We start from the raw sequence: 14,030 nt of genomic DNA on the forward strand, positions 1-14,030 counted from the left end.
TTAGTTACTATGGAAACGAATAAAAGATCCGTTTGGGTGAGAGAAACAAGTGGGGGGTGGGGGTGTGGGGGGGGAGAGAATCCTTCATTATTTAAAGGAATCTCACTCCTTCAGTTTTGTCTAAAAGCCCAAGGAAGTGGTGAACAGTGCATCAGCAGTCAGAGAGAAGACAGAGAAAAATCACAGTACATAAAACGGCACACGGCCACTGACTCCTCATCTGCTAACCATTAAAAATAAAGTAGCAGCCTCACGTCACTCGCGTTTCTCTTCTTAACCTGCCACTAATGATACCAAGATACAGCCAGCAGATCACATCAGTATTGCTCAAGGGCCTTAAACTTGTCATGCTTATTAAACTGGCAGAGCAAACGTTTATCAGTTGTCAGAAGGTTTAACGGAGAAATGCGAGGTCACACTTTTCATGTGGTGAAAGCACAGAAGAATGAAACATCAGACAAATTGGACCGATAATGCTGGAAACATTAGGCATAACCCAAGACTGGGGCTTAACATTCATATGGAGTCTTCTTAGTCTTCCTGATCTGCATATGCGCCACAAGACTGCCTGCCTCCTCTGAGGCTTTGGAAGGAAAGCAGAAAAATGGTGCTGTACTTGCAGTCTGATGTGTCTCTGTCGTACTAAAAAAACGAGTCCTTTCAACCAGCTTTCTATCACTGGGTACTGCTTTATCATAATTCCATACTACTTTATAGACAATTTTGATAACGTTTTGTTCTTGCTCTGAACCAGGAACGTGTGAGGAACAAACCTGTAAAGTACTTGGTCAGCACCAAAACAGTTCAGTCCACAGCCGTTCCACTGGAATTCCATTAAACAGAACTAAACTTCACAGGGTGGGATCGAACCAGATGGGCTAGCCTTCGCTCCCCACACGCACCAATGCACCTTGAGCGCCCATGACCCTCTCACCTGTTGTCCTTCCTTGGACTACTTTTGGTAGGTACTAACCACTGCACACCGGGAGCACCTCACAAGACCTGCCGTTTTGGAGATGCTCTGACCCAGTCATCTAGCCATCACAATTAGGCCCTTGTCAAAGTCACCCAGATACTGATGCGTGCCCATTTTTCCTGCTTCCAGCACATCAACTTTGAGAACTGACTGTCTACGTCCTGCCTAATATATCCCACCCAATGACGGGTGCTACTGTAATGAGATAATCAATGTTATTCACTTTAATGGTCAGTGGTTGTATTGTTATGACTAATGGGTATATATGGTACAATATTCAGTTCCAGTCCACTAATTTGATTGGACAAGCAGGGTTCTAAGAACACGGATATTTAGTATAACAGCGTTGGTACATTTAACTGTTTGTATCACTCTGCGTACGTGTGTTCTCTATGTAAATATCCAAATCTAGCCCAAGTTTGTTACACTGAAACTGTTACTACACTTAAAGTATTACAGGCTGTCAGTCTATGCATTGCCCATCTATCCAGCTCTATAATGCTGCATGCATTGCCCATCTATCCAGCTGTGGGTGCTTTGGGAACTTTTTTTTGTTGGCAGAGCAAAAATAATGACAGAGAGACATCAGACTGTGAGTTGACAGTAATGTTTCCAGCGTTATCGCAAAAACATGTGTTGAAAAAGTTAATGCTGGCTATTATAGAACGGTGTTAGAACACAATGCATCGCAGCTTGCCGTCCATGCGGCTTTGTAGCTGCAGACCAGTCAGTGTGCTCATGCTGACCCCTGCTGAAAGCACCTAGGATCAAAACTGGACCACAGAGCAATGGAAGAAGGTGGCCTGGTCTGATGAATCATGTTTTCTGAATGGCCAGGTACGTGTGCATCGCTTACCTGGGGCAGAGATGGCACTAGGATGCGCTATGGGAAGAAGGCAAGCTGGCTGGGACAGTGTGATGCTCTGGAAAATGTTCTGCTGGGAAACCTTGGGTCCTGACGTTCATGTGGATGTTACTTTGACACATACCACCTACCTAACCAGTGCTGCAAACCAAGTACACCCCTTCATGGCAACGGTATTCCCTAATGGCAGTGGCCTCTTTCAGCAGGATAATGCGCGCTGTCATACTGTAAAAATTGTTCAGGAACGGTTTGAGAAACACAACAAAGTGTTCAAGATGTTGACCTGTCCTCCAAATTCCCCAGATCTCAATCCGATCAAGCATCTTTAGGATGTGCTGGACAAACAAGTCTGATCCATGGAGGCCCCACCTCGCAAGGACTAGTTACAGGACATAAAGAATCTGCTGCTAACGTATTGGTGCCATGTATCACAGCACACATTCTGAGGTCTTGTGGAGTCCATGCCTCTACAGGTCAGAGCTGTTTTGGCAGCACAAGAAGGACCTACACAACATTACACAGTTGGTTTTAATGTTATGGCTGATCTGTGTATTTTACATTAGTGCAAAGGTTTATATATTGCCCCAAGCTGTGTTGTACCAACAACTGAATTTGTGCTGTAAAAAGAACAACTGTTGTTAACATAGTTTTACTGCATCCATCAGGAAACTATACATTGCTTTTTTGTTAATATATATTGTGAATTTACCATACCTGTACAGTATCTCTATATTTTTAGTTTATGAGTTTAGGACCTTTAATACAGTAGGTTTTAGTGATTTCTTTTTTCCATTTAATACACGTTATTTTATCGATTCTATAGTCTGAATAAAGGCATTAAAAAGTTTGTGAAACTACATGACCAATTCCACTGCAACTGAATCTAATTCCAAGGGTATTTAAATTTTTTGTCTCATGTCTCATGAAATGCAAAATAGTTTTGCCTTTTTGAAGAAGTGCCAGGTTAAAAGAAACTTTTAAGCAAGTATATTATGAAATCTCTGCACTTTAGACATTGCTGTGCAAAAAACTCAGGGAGACTACATTACCAAACAACTTTATCTCACATGCCCATTTTCTGCCTTAGTTTTCTAAGCATTCCTTTGAAAATGCATTTTGTTAAATAATGGAATAATGGAGCATATTAAGGTAGACATCAAGTAATAGATCAATAATAATACAAAAAATAAAAGTAAATAACTACACCGAAGAAATGTACCAGGTTCTCCAAGAAGCAATAGAAATTTCGTAGAAAACTAAGCATGTATGCAGTTTTCAACACAAAAGCAAATTATGAATTTTTATTCCAATCTTTTACTTCTTCACGTAACAGATTTGATCTTGGACACACCTAAGACTTTCTATGCAGTACTGTGTATTTGGATGCAAACTTACAAATTGATATGCTCTTTTTTTCTAATTGAAAAGAAAAAAAATGAGACTGTACTGTGGAGTTTAGTTAGAATATATTCACATGTGAACATTAGAGAATGTTCCTATTCAAATATAATAACACCTTTTCAATCCAAGTAATTATCCAATTATGCTGTACAGTATATTCGTATCTACTAAGATGATATATATATATATATATATATATATATATATAGTAACACACAAATACCCAATCTTAATAGACTATAAAATGAGGTGTTTTCTATTTTGTTTGCACAACATTAGGTTTACATATTGTTAGCATATAAACAGCAGGTGCATATGCTAACAGTATGTGCAGCCGAGGTCACTAATTTAACTAACGTGGGTGCATCAAGCATCATTAACTCTTTCATTATGTCATTAAACTCATTAACCTAGCCTATGGCCTTTTCCCCCATTAGATATAATTAGCATTTTTCACACCTTGCACCAAGCGATAGACAGTTTAAAAAAAAAAAAAACGTGTGCTGACATTCTGGGTGTGCACTTACAGGTGGCATAAAAATGAAAAAGTGACAGACAATATTAAGAAACTGGCCCATTGAAACAGAGATGCTTTTCACGTCCTCTGGCTCTGCAGGGTGATTTCAGCGGGCCTTCTTTTCTACATGGCCATACTTGGTGAAGCGCAACGTGACACCTGGCCTAAACAGCCGAATTTTCAGTAGACAGTTTAGGATCACACACCTCTGCCAAAAGGTTGTAAGTGCTGAAACAAGCCTTTTAGCCTGTTATATCGCCTTTTTAAAGTGATATTTATAAGTAAAGGCCATTGTGGTGGGATATAAAAGCATAGTGAATCTCATCCGGGATGTCTAGACACACCACTCCATTTAACAAGCAAGTAAAAGGATTAACCTCCTAGTGCCCCATCCCCAAATCTATGGACCATGACAATCTGTTTATTCTTTTAGTGCCACACCTTTCAAACAAACAGAGTGAACAAAACACATGGACCCAGAATGGTGTGTAAGACATAGAATAGCAGATTTAAACTAATTGCGGTTAATCAGCTAGTAATGTAGAGCAAAGTGAGATGTGGGGGAAAGCGCACACTCATACACTGTTCAGTACTCTCATTGGGTAAATTTTAACGGGTGATGGGGATGAAGCTGCACGCAGAATTAGCGATGCTGCTCGCGGACAGGTCTGTAAACTCTTCTGTAAAAGCTTGGCTTTCAAGCAGCTGAATGGCCTATCATTTGACAGAAAATGCCAGGGATGCTAATACCGGAGCTTAAAAATCTCAAAAACTCATTACAAAGGAAAAAAAAAAAAGACAGGAACTGCACGCTTAACCATTCTCATAAGCTGAGTGCGCATGCAAAGGATGTCATGACTCAAGTTGATCCACTGTAGGTTCTGGGGTGGAACTTTGCGTAAATGGCCAGGAAAGGGGAGTGGGCTCCAGAAGAAAAAAAATACTTTCAAATCTTAATCAACTTAATTGTTGCAAGGTTTTTACAGGTGCGAGCAAGCAGTCGGTTATGAATTTCACAGGACAATGAAAGATAATGTTCATCTTTAGTAACAGCCTGGTCATGGTGGTTTAAATTAGGCTACTAATTTGTTGATATTTTGGGAAATAGCATAAACTAAATTCATTTAAATATATATATATATATATATATATATATATATATATATATATATATATATATATATATATATATATATATATCCCCTTTCCAGTTTAGGCCACACTCAGTTCAGGTTACACCCAGACTATAGTAGTATTATCTGAATTAAGAGGAAAATCTTTCCTGACCCACAAATAAGCATGCATAGCGTACAACGTTCCCAATACTGCCTCATAAGTAATGGCCTGTGACGGTGAAGATAGATGCATAAAAACCTGCAATGACCTCATATGCTCAACCTCATGCAACCATACCACTCTAACACCTATTACCGTCCAACTACCATGCCAGTGTCACTGCTGTGCTGAGAATGGTCTGCCACCCAAATAATATCTAATCAGTCATGGTCTTGTGGTGGCCCCTTTCTGCTGATGGACAGGGTAGAGGTGAGTGGAGGTGGGCTACAAATTGCACATTGCTATGTGTTAGATGTAGCTGATAAAAGGGTATAGAATTCAAGCATGTATGAGAGTTATAACAGTTTATATTATTTGTGTAATGCAATACTACTATCTGTAACTGTTTATTATTATCATTATTATTATTATTATTATTATTATTATGAACCTTACAGCTATGCCATGACAAACACTGAAAAAAAAGAAAAGAAATGGTTCCTGAACCTCAGCTACATCACACAAGTTTGGAATTGAGCTCAACTAGAGATGTTCTTGGGACTTTTTGTCTCATCCCACTTCCACAGTCAGTACTTTTGTTTGGAGCAGCTTTCAATATTTTGGAACAAATTTAGTTGCTTTTATTTCCAAAAATATAAACAAACCAGTAGCTTAATCTAAACCACCACAACCTTGACCAGACATTTAAGGATGAACAAATGTGCACTAAATGCACTTTGCATGCAAACAAACGTGGTCTTTGCTTCAATATCTGACTGCTTGTTCACATGACATTAAAAACCTCTCATTTTTGTGACTTTTTGGTTGCATTGTTTGGGATTCCAATCTCAATGCACACCTCTGGCCTTAACTAGATGCCCCCTGTATGCACAAGCTTTAAAAGCAAAACAAAACAACAAATAGTGCACCTCCAACTCGTATCTGTATTTGGATCTGTTTAGACCACAATATTTGTTCACTCCAATTATTGCATTCATATATGATTACATCCATTATACATTATATATGTATATTCCACATAAGTATTGCATGGAAGAGATGAAACATGTAATAGAGAGTATATCTCCTAAAAAAGCTGCTGTCATATCATTGGATTATAGTGCTCTCTCTGTGTGTGAATGTGTGTGTGTGTTTGGCAGTAAAAGCAGTTGAGCTGATGGCTGCTCTGTCATACAGAACCATTGCTTGATACTAGCTCTGCTGTGCAAGAGAAAAAGAGAGTGAGTCAGAGGCGGGAGGGAAAGGCGAGAGTGTGTCAGGGAACAGAGTAAGACTGGGGGGGGGACTGGGGTGCGAGAAAAAGAAAGGATGAGGAGATAACGTCTGAAACGGAAAGAGACCGAGTGAGTGTGAGTGTCACTTGTTACCACTCGAGCGCTCCCATTTGTCAATAGCGGCACAAAAGAGCTCGGCCTTGGGCTTTGCTCGCATCTGTCTCCCGCTGTGGAAGCTAATGGTGGCTCCATCTGAAGCCAACAAATAACGGCTCCATATTGGCACAGGAAGAGGGACGAACAATGTGTGCAACAAAAGGCTAAATCAATTAACTCTCAGGACACCAAACAAATGAAATTGAATACTGTCTTTGATAAGCGCCTTGCTCTCAGGCTTCTCTGGATGGTGCCGTGCTTCATCGTGTTAGCATAAGTCAGTGCATTGCATTGGATTTTTCTGAATTAAATGGTGCAAAAATCAAAGAATTAAATTACCCCACAATACTGAAAAAGTACAGTGTTTTGAGCAGGTCAGTGTTTTTTTTTTTTAATTGTGTATATCAAGGAGGTTTGGTAAAAGACATTAGCGAAATCATTAGCCAGTTGCAGTCATTGCATTCTTACCTTTACATGTAGGGAGAGCCTTGTCCCATACAGGTTTTCCATCAGTGCCGATGATGCAGGTGAGAGTAGCCGGACCCGTGGTTGTGTAGCCAGAGTCGCATTCGTACGTGACTGTAGAGCCAAGTTTGTAATCCATTCCAAGTCGTGTTCCATTCATAATGTTTCCAGGGTCGAAGCATGCTTCCCTTGGCTTTTCTGCAAATCCAGAAAGCAAAACCATGATGGAAACAAATGAATAATCAGACTAATGCGATCTGTTTTCAGGCGCAAAGGTCAGTGGTGAGATGTATCAAGTAGAAATAATAATGAAATAACGATCACTGATTTTATGGTAAACTGCCCAGCCACACATTCTTGCATCACAACTAATGGCTATGCATTATAAATTAAAATGTTATAACACTGCTACCTGCAATTTAATTCAATCCAGTTTGATAAAAATGAATCCGTAAAAAAAGGCTCACAATGGGACAGCTTTGTAGTGGGAGGGCTGAGAGAGACAGGGCAGAATATAAAAAGGTGAGAAGCAACAATGAGAAGGAGAGATAACTATACCGAGTGAGCAAGTGTGGTGTAGCAGACTGACCCTGTATTCTGACCCAAGCTTCTTAACAAGCTAGGATAGTTGAACAAAATTTTATTTGACACATACATACGCATTTTTATATATATGATAGGTCAAGCAGGAACTGGTAGCATCAGAGCAACATCAGGCTCATGCCCTGTTCAACCTATATATACACACATATACCCACATACCCTAGCTAGTTAGGCTGATTTGTCAATAAACACAGGCAGTGGTAAGCACACAGGAAGCCTTTCCATTGTAATCATGAATAAACCATGATATAAATGATGAGATAATAGTGTATACATTAGGGGTGTAATTTTTTTGGTTTTATTTATTTAGTTTCTTACTTAATATGAAATCATATGAATGTTAACAGGTATAATGGGGAAGTGGTGGCTTAGTGGTTAAGGTTACTGGGTTAACTGATCAAAAGGTCGGGGGTTCAAGCCCTAGGGCTGCCAAGCTTCCACTGTTGGGCCCTGGAGCAAGGACCTTAACCCGGTCTCGGCTCCAGGTGCGCTGTATCATGGCTGACCGTGCGCTCTGACCCCAACTTCCTGGCCCGCTGGGGTATGCGAAGAAAAGAATTTCCCTGTGCTGTGATCAATAAAGTGTCATCATCATTAGCATTATAAATGTTTTAAGGAGCAGGAAAACTAGCTTTTGGGGTATAATTCAGAAGAGCCAGCCAATGCACCAGATCTCCAGACATAGTTGTAGGAATGCTGTGGAGGTGGTGCATGGAGATGCTGCCAACAACATGACAGCTAACGGCCCACTTCTGCCTTGGCCTACGGTTTAGGGAGCAGAGAAATTGGGAGGAGGCGGGAGATTACATCAACCAAATTGCTAGAACGAACAACACAATCTCAATTACATTTTAAGTCTCATGCTTAAATGACAGGGGAGGAATTATTAGTACACCTGGAGTGTCAAAGTTTAGGACACCACTCCAAATTGCATACATAGTTAGCGTAAGTATGACTTTAAATTGCTAGGGAAAACCAGAACTTGAGTTTGAAATGTTGCCATAATTAATAGATGCTTTTTTTCCCCTTTTGTCCATCCCAAGAATAAATTGTGATTTGCATTGTGCTATTTTTGCACGCACGTCTCTCCACCAGTAACTCAGAAAATGATTGTGACTACTGGTGTGTGATGAGCAATAACAGATTAGAGATTGACTTTGTAGAAAAAAAAAAAAAACACATCTGTGAAGCAAAGACATGCATTAAATGGAAAAAAGCAGCAAGAGAGAGCTGAACTGTTTACCACCAAAAATGTCACATCACATCCATGGCAGTATGGGTGAAAGAACACTTGGCTCTAACTTCAAAAGGACAAGTTATTCAAGGGTGTGATGAGACAACGCGAACTGAGCAAATATAGCCTCCAAACACCACATACCTCACCTTTAAGGAGAACAAACAAATGTACAGACACTGTATTTACTTTATGCATTATGTGTGAGAAATGATGACTTCTGGAGTACTGGAATCAGTAGGGAAAAAGAGTAGTGAAAAATCAGAAGTGAAAGAGATCCAGTTCGACACGTAATACGATGGGGCCTTCAAGATCTTCAACCGAGTCACATAGTGACGAATGACTCAGTATTTGCAATATATGCTAGAGTCATGCAGCCATCTGTCCCGTCCTTCTAACTATGTACACATTTTGGATCACATGTACACATTATGGGGTTATTAACTTAACAATTTGGGACCACTGTAAGAGACTGTCCTCCAAAGCTGGGGATAACTTCCTCACTTCCTCTTCTACCATGGTGAGTGTGTTTCATTGACTGAGTCTGATAAATTCGTTGGAGTTCCACTAATCCACAACCCTAGGGGTGGAGTTAGTTTTCACTCCACACAAAGTACCCTTTTCCATTTCTTCACTCGGGGCTGATTTGACTCATAGTTCACACTATGCTAGATGCATAGCAATAGAGAATCATGTTATAAGAACTGCACTCATGCAGCTGGTGTCTCAATCTCCTGGAAGCCAAATATGGACACCAACTACTGTCCCCTCAGAGTATTGGGACTGCAAGGCTAATTGTTTTGTATGAACTTTGAAGACATTTGGGCTTGAGATCAAATGATGAATATGATTTTCATCTTTCATTTCCTGATATTTACATCTTGATTTGATAAACAACATGGCACCCTTGGTGGCAGACCACTCAATTTTTAGGTGAGCAAAAGTATTGGGAAAAGATAGTCTTAAAGTAAATGAAAGTGAATAACGCTTAATATTTGGTTGCATATGCCTTGCTTGCAATCACTGCATAAAACCAGCATCCCGCTGGCTTCATCAAACTATTGCGTTCTTCTTTAGCGATGCTTTTCCTGGCTGAGACCACAGCTTCTTTCAGTTGTTTTCTCAGTAGGAGAAAAACATGCTCAAGTGGGATACAGTCTCAATTGGGTTCAAGTCTTTGTTGTGTTGGCAGTGTGTTATTGGTCAGTATTAGTTTCTCCCAATTATATTGGATGCCTTTCTCTGTATATTGGCAGACAGAATGTTTCTGTAGATTTCTGAATTCATTCTCTTGCTAACATCATGAGTTACAACATCAATAAAGATTAGTGAGCCCATTCCTAGTAGCCATGCAAATCCAAGCCATGACACCAACCTCAACTGGGCTTAAACGATGAGCTTGTATGTTTTGGATTATGAACAGCTCCTGTCTCCATATTTTGGCCTTTCAGGTCATTTTGGTAGAGGTTAATCCTTCTTCCAGAACAATTGTGGCTCATCTCTGCATTTCTTTGTGAATTCCAATCTGGCTTTCCAAGTCTTACTGCTGATGAGTTGTTTGCATCATGTGGTATGGCCTATAGCACACGGTGGCTTAGTGGTCAGCATGTGCACCTCACACCTCCAGGGGCCGGGGTTCGAGTCCCGCCGGGGCCATGTGTGTGCGGAGTTTGCATGTTCTCCCCGTGCTTCGGGGGTTTCCTCTGGGTACTCCGGTTTCCTCCCCCAGTCCAAAGACATGCATGGTAGGCGGATTGGTATGTCCAAAGTGTCCGTAGTGTATGAATGGGTGTGTCAATGTGTGTATGATTGTGTTTGCCCTATGATGGATTGGCACCCTGCCCAGTTTGTACCCCACCTTGTGCCCGATGCTCCAGGTTCCCCGTGACCCTGAAAAGGAGTAAGTGGTAGAAGATGGTCGATGGTATGGCCTTTATTTATGTTCTCAAAGTTTTCTCCAAATGGTGGATTTGATACTTTCACTCTGGTTGTTAGTACATCAGTGGTTTCTTTCTTTTGCAGGTCATTCCAAACTGTTGTATTGGCTATGCCCATTGTGTAATGGCCCTGATCGACTTTCCCTCTTTTTTCAGCTTCAAAATGACTTGCTTTTCTCCCATAGACAGCTCTCTGGTCTCCTTTTTTTTTTTAATTTAACAAATGCAGTCTTCACAGACTCAAGCCAGGCTCCAACCAAGAGTAAACATTCAGAGCTGTTAACAGTTTAAACAATTTAAATACCAAGAGATCAATGTAAAGTAGTATCTAGAAAAACAACAATCTCATGGCAGACATAGCTCAGCTAAAATCAGTGATTCAATAGATGAAACTGTGTGTTCTGAGGCTCATACTTTTTACAGCCCAGTAGCCAATGATCCTTCTTATTCCTTATTAGAGGGCCACAAGAATGCTATGTCTACATATACAAGAAATTCTTTTTCCAGGCTGAAAATAACCTAGCAGTTAAACCACCATGTTCAACATTGGCCTCAGGTACCACTAATACTCAAAACTAACCATGGCAACTCCTCTGACGATGTGCAATGATGTACACACAGTACATTGCAGCTTGCTGCGTATAGGCCTGCGTAGCAGCAGACTGGTCAGAGTGCCCATGCTGACCACTGTCCACCACCGAAAGTGCCTACAACGGGCACGTGAGCATCAGAACTGAACCATGGAGCAATGGAAGAAGGTGGACTGGTCTTTTTCATAACGGGACGGCCGGGTGCTTGTGTGTCACTTGCATGGGGAACGGGTGGCTCCAGGATGCACTACTGGAAGATGCAAGCCAGCAAACACTGTTGCAGACCAAGTATACCCCTTCATGGCAATGGCATTCCCTAATAGCAGTGGCCTCATTCAGCAGGAAAAAGCACCCTGCCAAAAACTGTTCAGGAATGGGTTGAGGAACATGAAAAACTTCAAGGTGTTGACTCCAAATTCCCCAGATCTCAATCTGATCAAGCATCTGTGGGATGTTCTGTACAAACATCCATGGAGGCCCCACCTCACAACTTACAGGACTTAAAGGATCTGCTGCTAACGTCTTGGTGCCAGATATCACAGCACACCTTCAGAGGACTTGTGGAGTCCATGCCTCAACAGGTCAGAGATGTTTTGGCAGCACAAGAGGGATGTATGCATTATTAGGCAGGTGTTTTTAATATCATGGCTGATTGGTTTAGATGTCCTGAGTATGGTTGAACGATGCAATGCAACAGCAAATGCTCACACCACCATTTTATGCCAAAGTCCAAAGATTTTCCCTTTTGCCTGATGTGTATAAATCAATGCTGCATGCCAGGGTCACACTTCAGGTCTGCTGCTAAAGGACAAGGATGCAGATCACTGTTCGCTAGGGTACCTTTCTGCACCAAAATCCTGTTATATTGCCCATAAGGGAACTGCCTGTCACACACAAATCTTAGACAGGGAGAATCATGCCTTCAGACCCCTGATAAGTGTCTGAGTACACCTTAGACCACATGGCGTAGGCCTATACAGCACCCCCCTTATCTCTAAAGAGTCTTATGAAGCAAGGCCCTGAAAGATGGGCAACAAGATGCTTAAGAGCCAACATCACTCAGTGCATAGAGACTACATCAGATCAGTGGCTCTTGATGACAAGGTCACAGGAATAGAAATAGTTCCGAGGAAAACCTTGATTTACACAACTCAGCTAGACCCGGCACTGCAGTGTACCATAGCATCATGGATGGCATCTCTCTGGAGTCACATTACTTCCTTTAATAACAATGCTTTGATGAGGTTCCTAGATCTGCTACAATCCCCTAGGAGTCCAGCCTCTTGAGGCTGTAGTGAGCCAGGGCACTTCATTTCATAGAATGACAGTTACCTATGTAACTAGCATTTCTTAGGCCACAGAGTCCACAGCTTTTTATAATATGAAATTCCACATTATAAAAGTGTTATAAACACTAAAAGAACTATTAAAAAGAAAAACGTATTCAAAAACAGCAAACATAATAAAGCAGCTATGAACCTGGGAATAATCATATCAAACATGTATTGCATTGGTTTTCCATTGAATAGCCTATTCAAATCTTGATTCTTTAAGAGTTTTTACAGAGAACGTGTAGTGTTCCTAGCATGATTTTTACTTGGAGGCCAGGCTTGGTTTCAATCTTCCAGATATTATTCCTTAGGAATGTGTGCCAGTCTTTTAAAATAACCGTAGTCATTTCAAAGGGTGGACACAGTTTGTCTAAATTAAAAATACACAGTGTGCTGTCTACATTGCATTGCTTTGACATTTGATAAATACATCCTTTAAACGAAACACGATTTGTCCCTGAGGAAAATTACTAGGTATCCAAGTAGAAAGGTTAATATACATAATATGTGGCTTAATACACAGCTTTGAAACCACTTAACTAAATTAAATTCCTGCTAATGACAAAATGGCTGTTATTCTGTCAAACATATAATATGCTATTTAACAGATGCATGAAGGCTTCAGTTGAATGTGATGTAAATTACAAATATTATGTTGTGTGCTGTTGTCACAGCCCCAATTCCAAAAAACTTGGGACACTGTGTAAATAAATGTAAATAAAAACATAATGCAATGATTTGCAAATCTCATAAACCCATATGCTATTTACAATAGAACATAGAAAACATATAAAACGTTTAAAATGAGTAAATATACCATTATAAGAAAAAAAAATTGGTAATTTTCGTTTTGATGGCCTCAGCACGTCTCAAAAAAGTTGGGACGGGGGCAACAAAAAGCTGGAAAAGTAGGCGTTACTAAAATGAAACAGCTGGAGGTTAATTGGGACAAGGTCAGTAACATGATTGGATATAAAAAAGAGTATCTTAGAGAGGCAGAGTCTTTCAGAAGTAAAGATGGGCAGACGTTCTGCAAAAAGCCGTGTCTACAATTTCTGGAACAATTTCAGAATAATATTCCTCAACATATAATTGTGAAGCCTATGAATATCTCATCATCTACAGTACATAATATCATCACAAGATTCCGAGAATCTGGAGAAATCTCTGTGCGCAAGGGAAAAGGGTGAAAATCAATACTGTGATCTTCGGGCCCTCAGGAGGCACTGCATTAAAAACAGGCATTATTCTGTAATGGAAATCACTGCATGGGCTCAGAAACAGCTCCAGAACTCATTGTCTATGAACACAGTTCGCCATGCCATCCACAAATGCTGGTTAAAACTCTATCATGCAAAGAACCACCCATTTGTGAGCATGATACAGAAACGCCGCTGTCTTCTCTGGGCCAAAGCTCATTTAAAATGGACTGAGGCAAAGTGGAA

General features: G+C 40.5%; 1 protein-coding gene across 1 annotated transcript in view; it reads right to left on the bottom strand.

Moving 5' to 3' along the window:
* LOC108262239 (CUB and Sushi multiple domains 1a) overlaps positions 1 to 14,030 on the bottom strand; it is a 291,201-nt gene that overhangs the window by 83,519 nt on the left and 193,652 nt on the right. The window contains exon 29 of the mRNA XM_053679448.1: positions 6,894 to 7,088. Coding sequence (XP_053535423.1) covers positions 6,894 to 7,088 — 195 coding nt within the window. The remainder of the gene's footprint in view (positions 1 to 6,893; positions 7,089 to 14,030) is intronic.

This window comes from Ictalurus punctatus, chromosome 3, assembly GCF_001660625.3.
Source record: "Ictalurus punctatus breed USDA103 chromosome 3, Coco_2.0, whole genome shotgun sequence".
NCBI classification, from domain to species: Eukaryota; Metazoa; Chordata; class Actinopteri; order Siluriformes; family Ictaluridae; genus Ictalurus; species Ictalurus punctatus.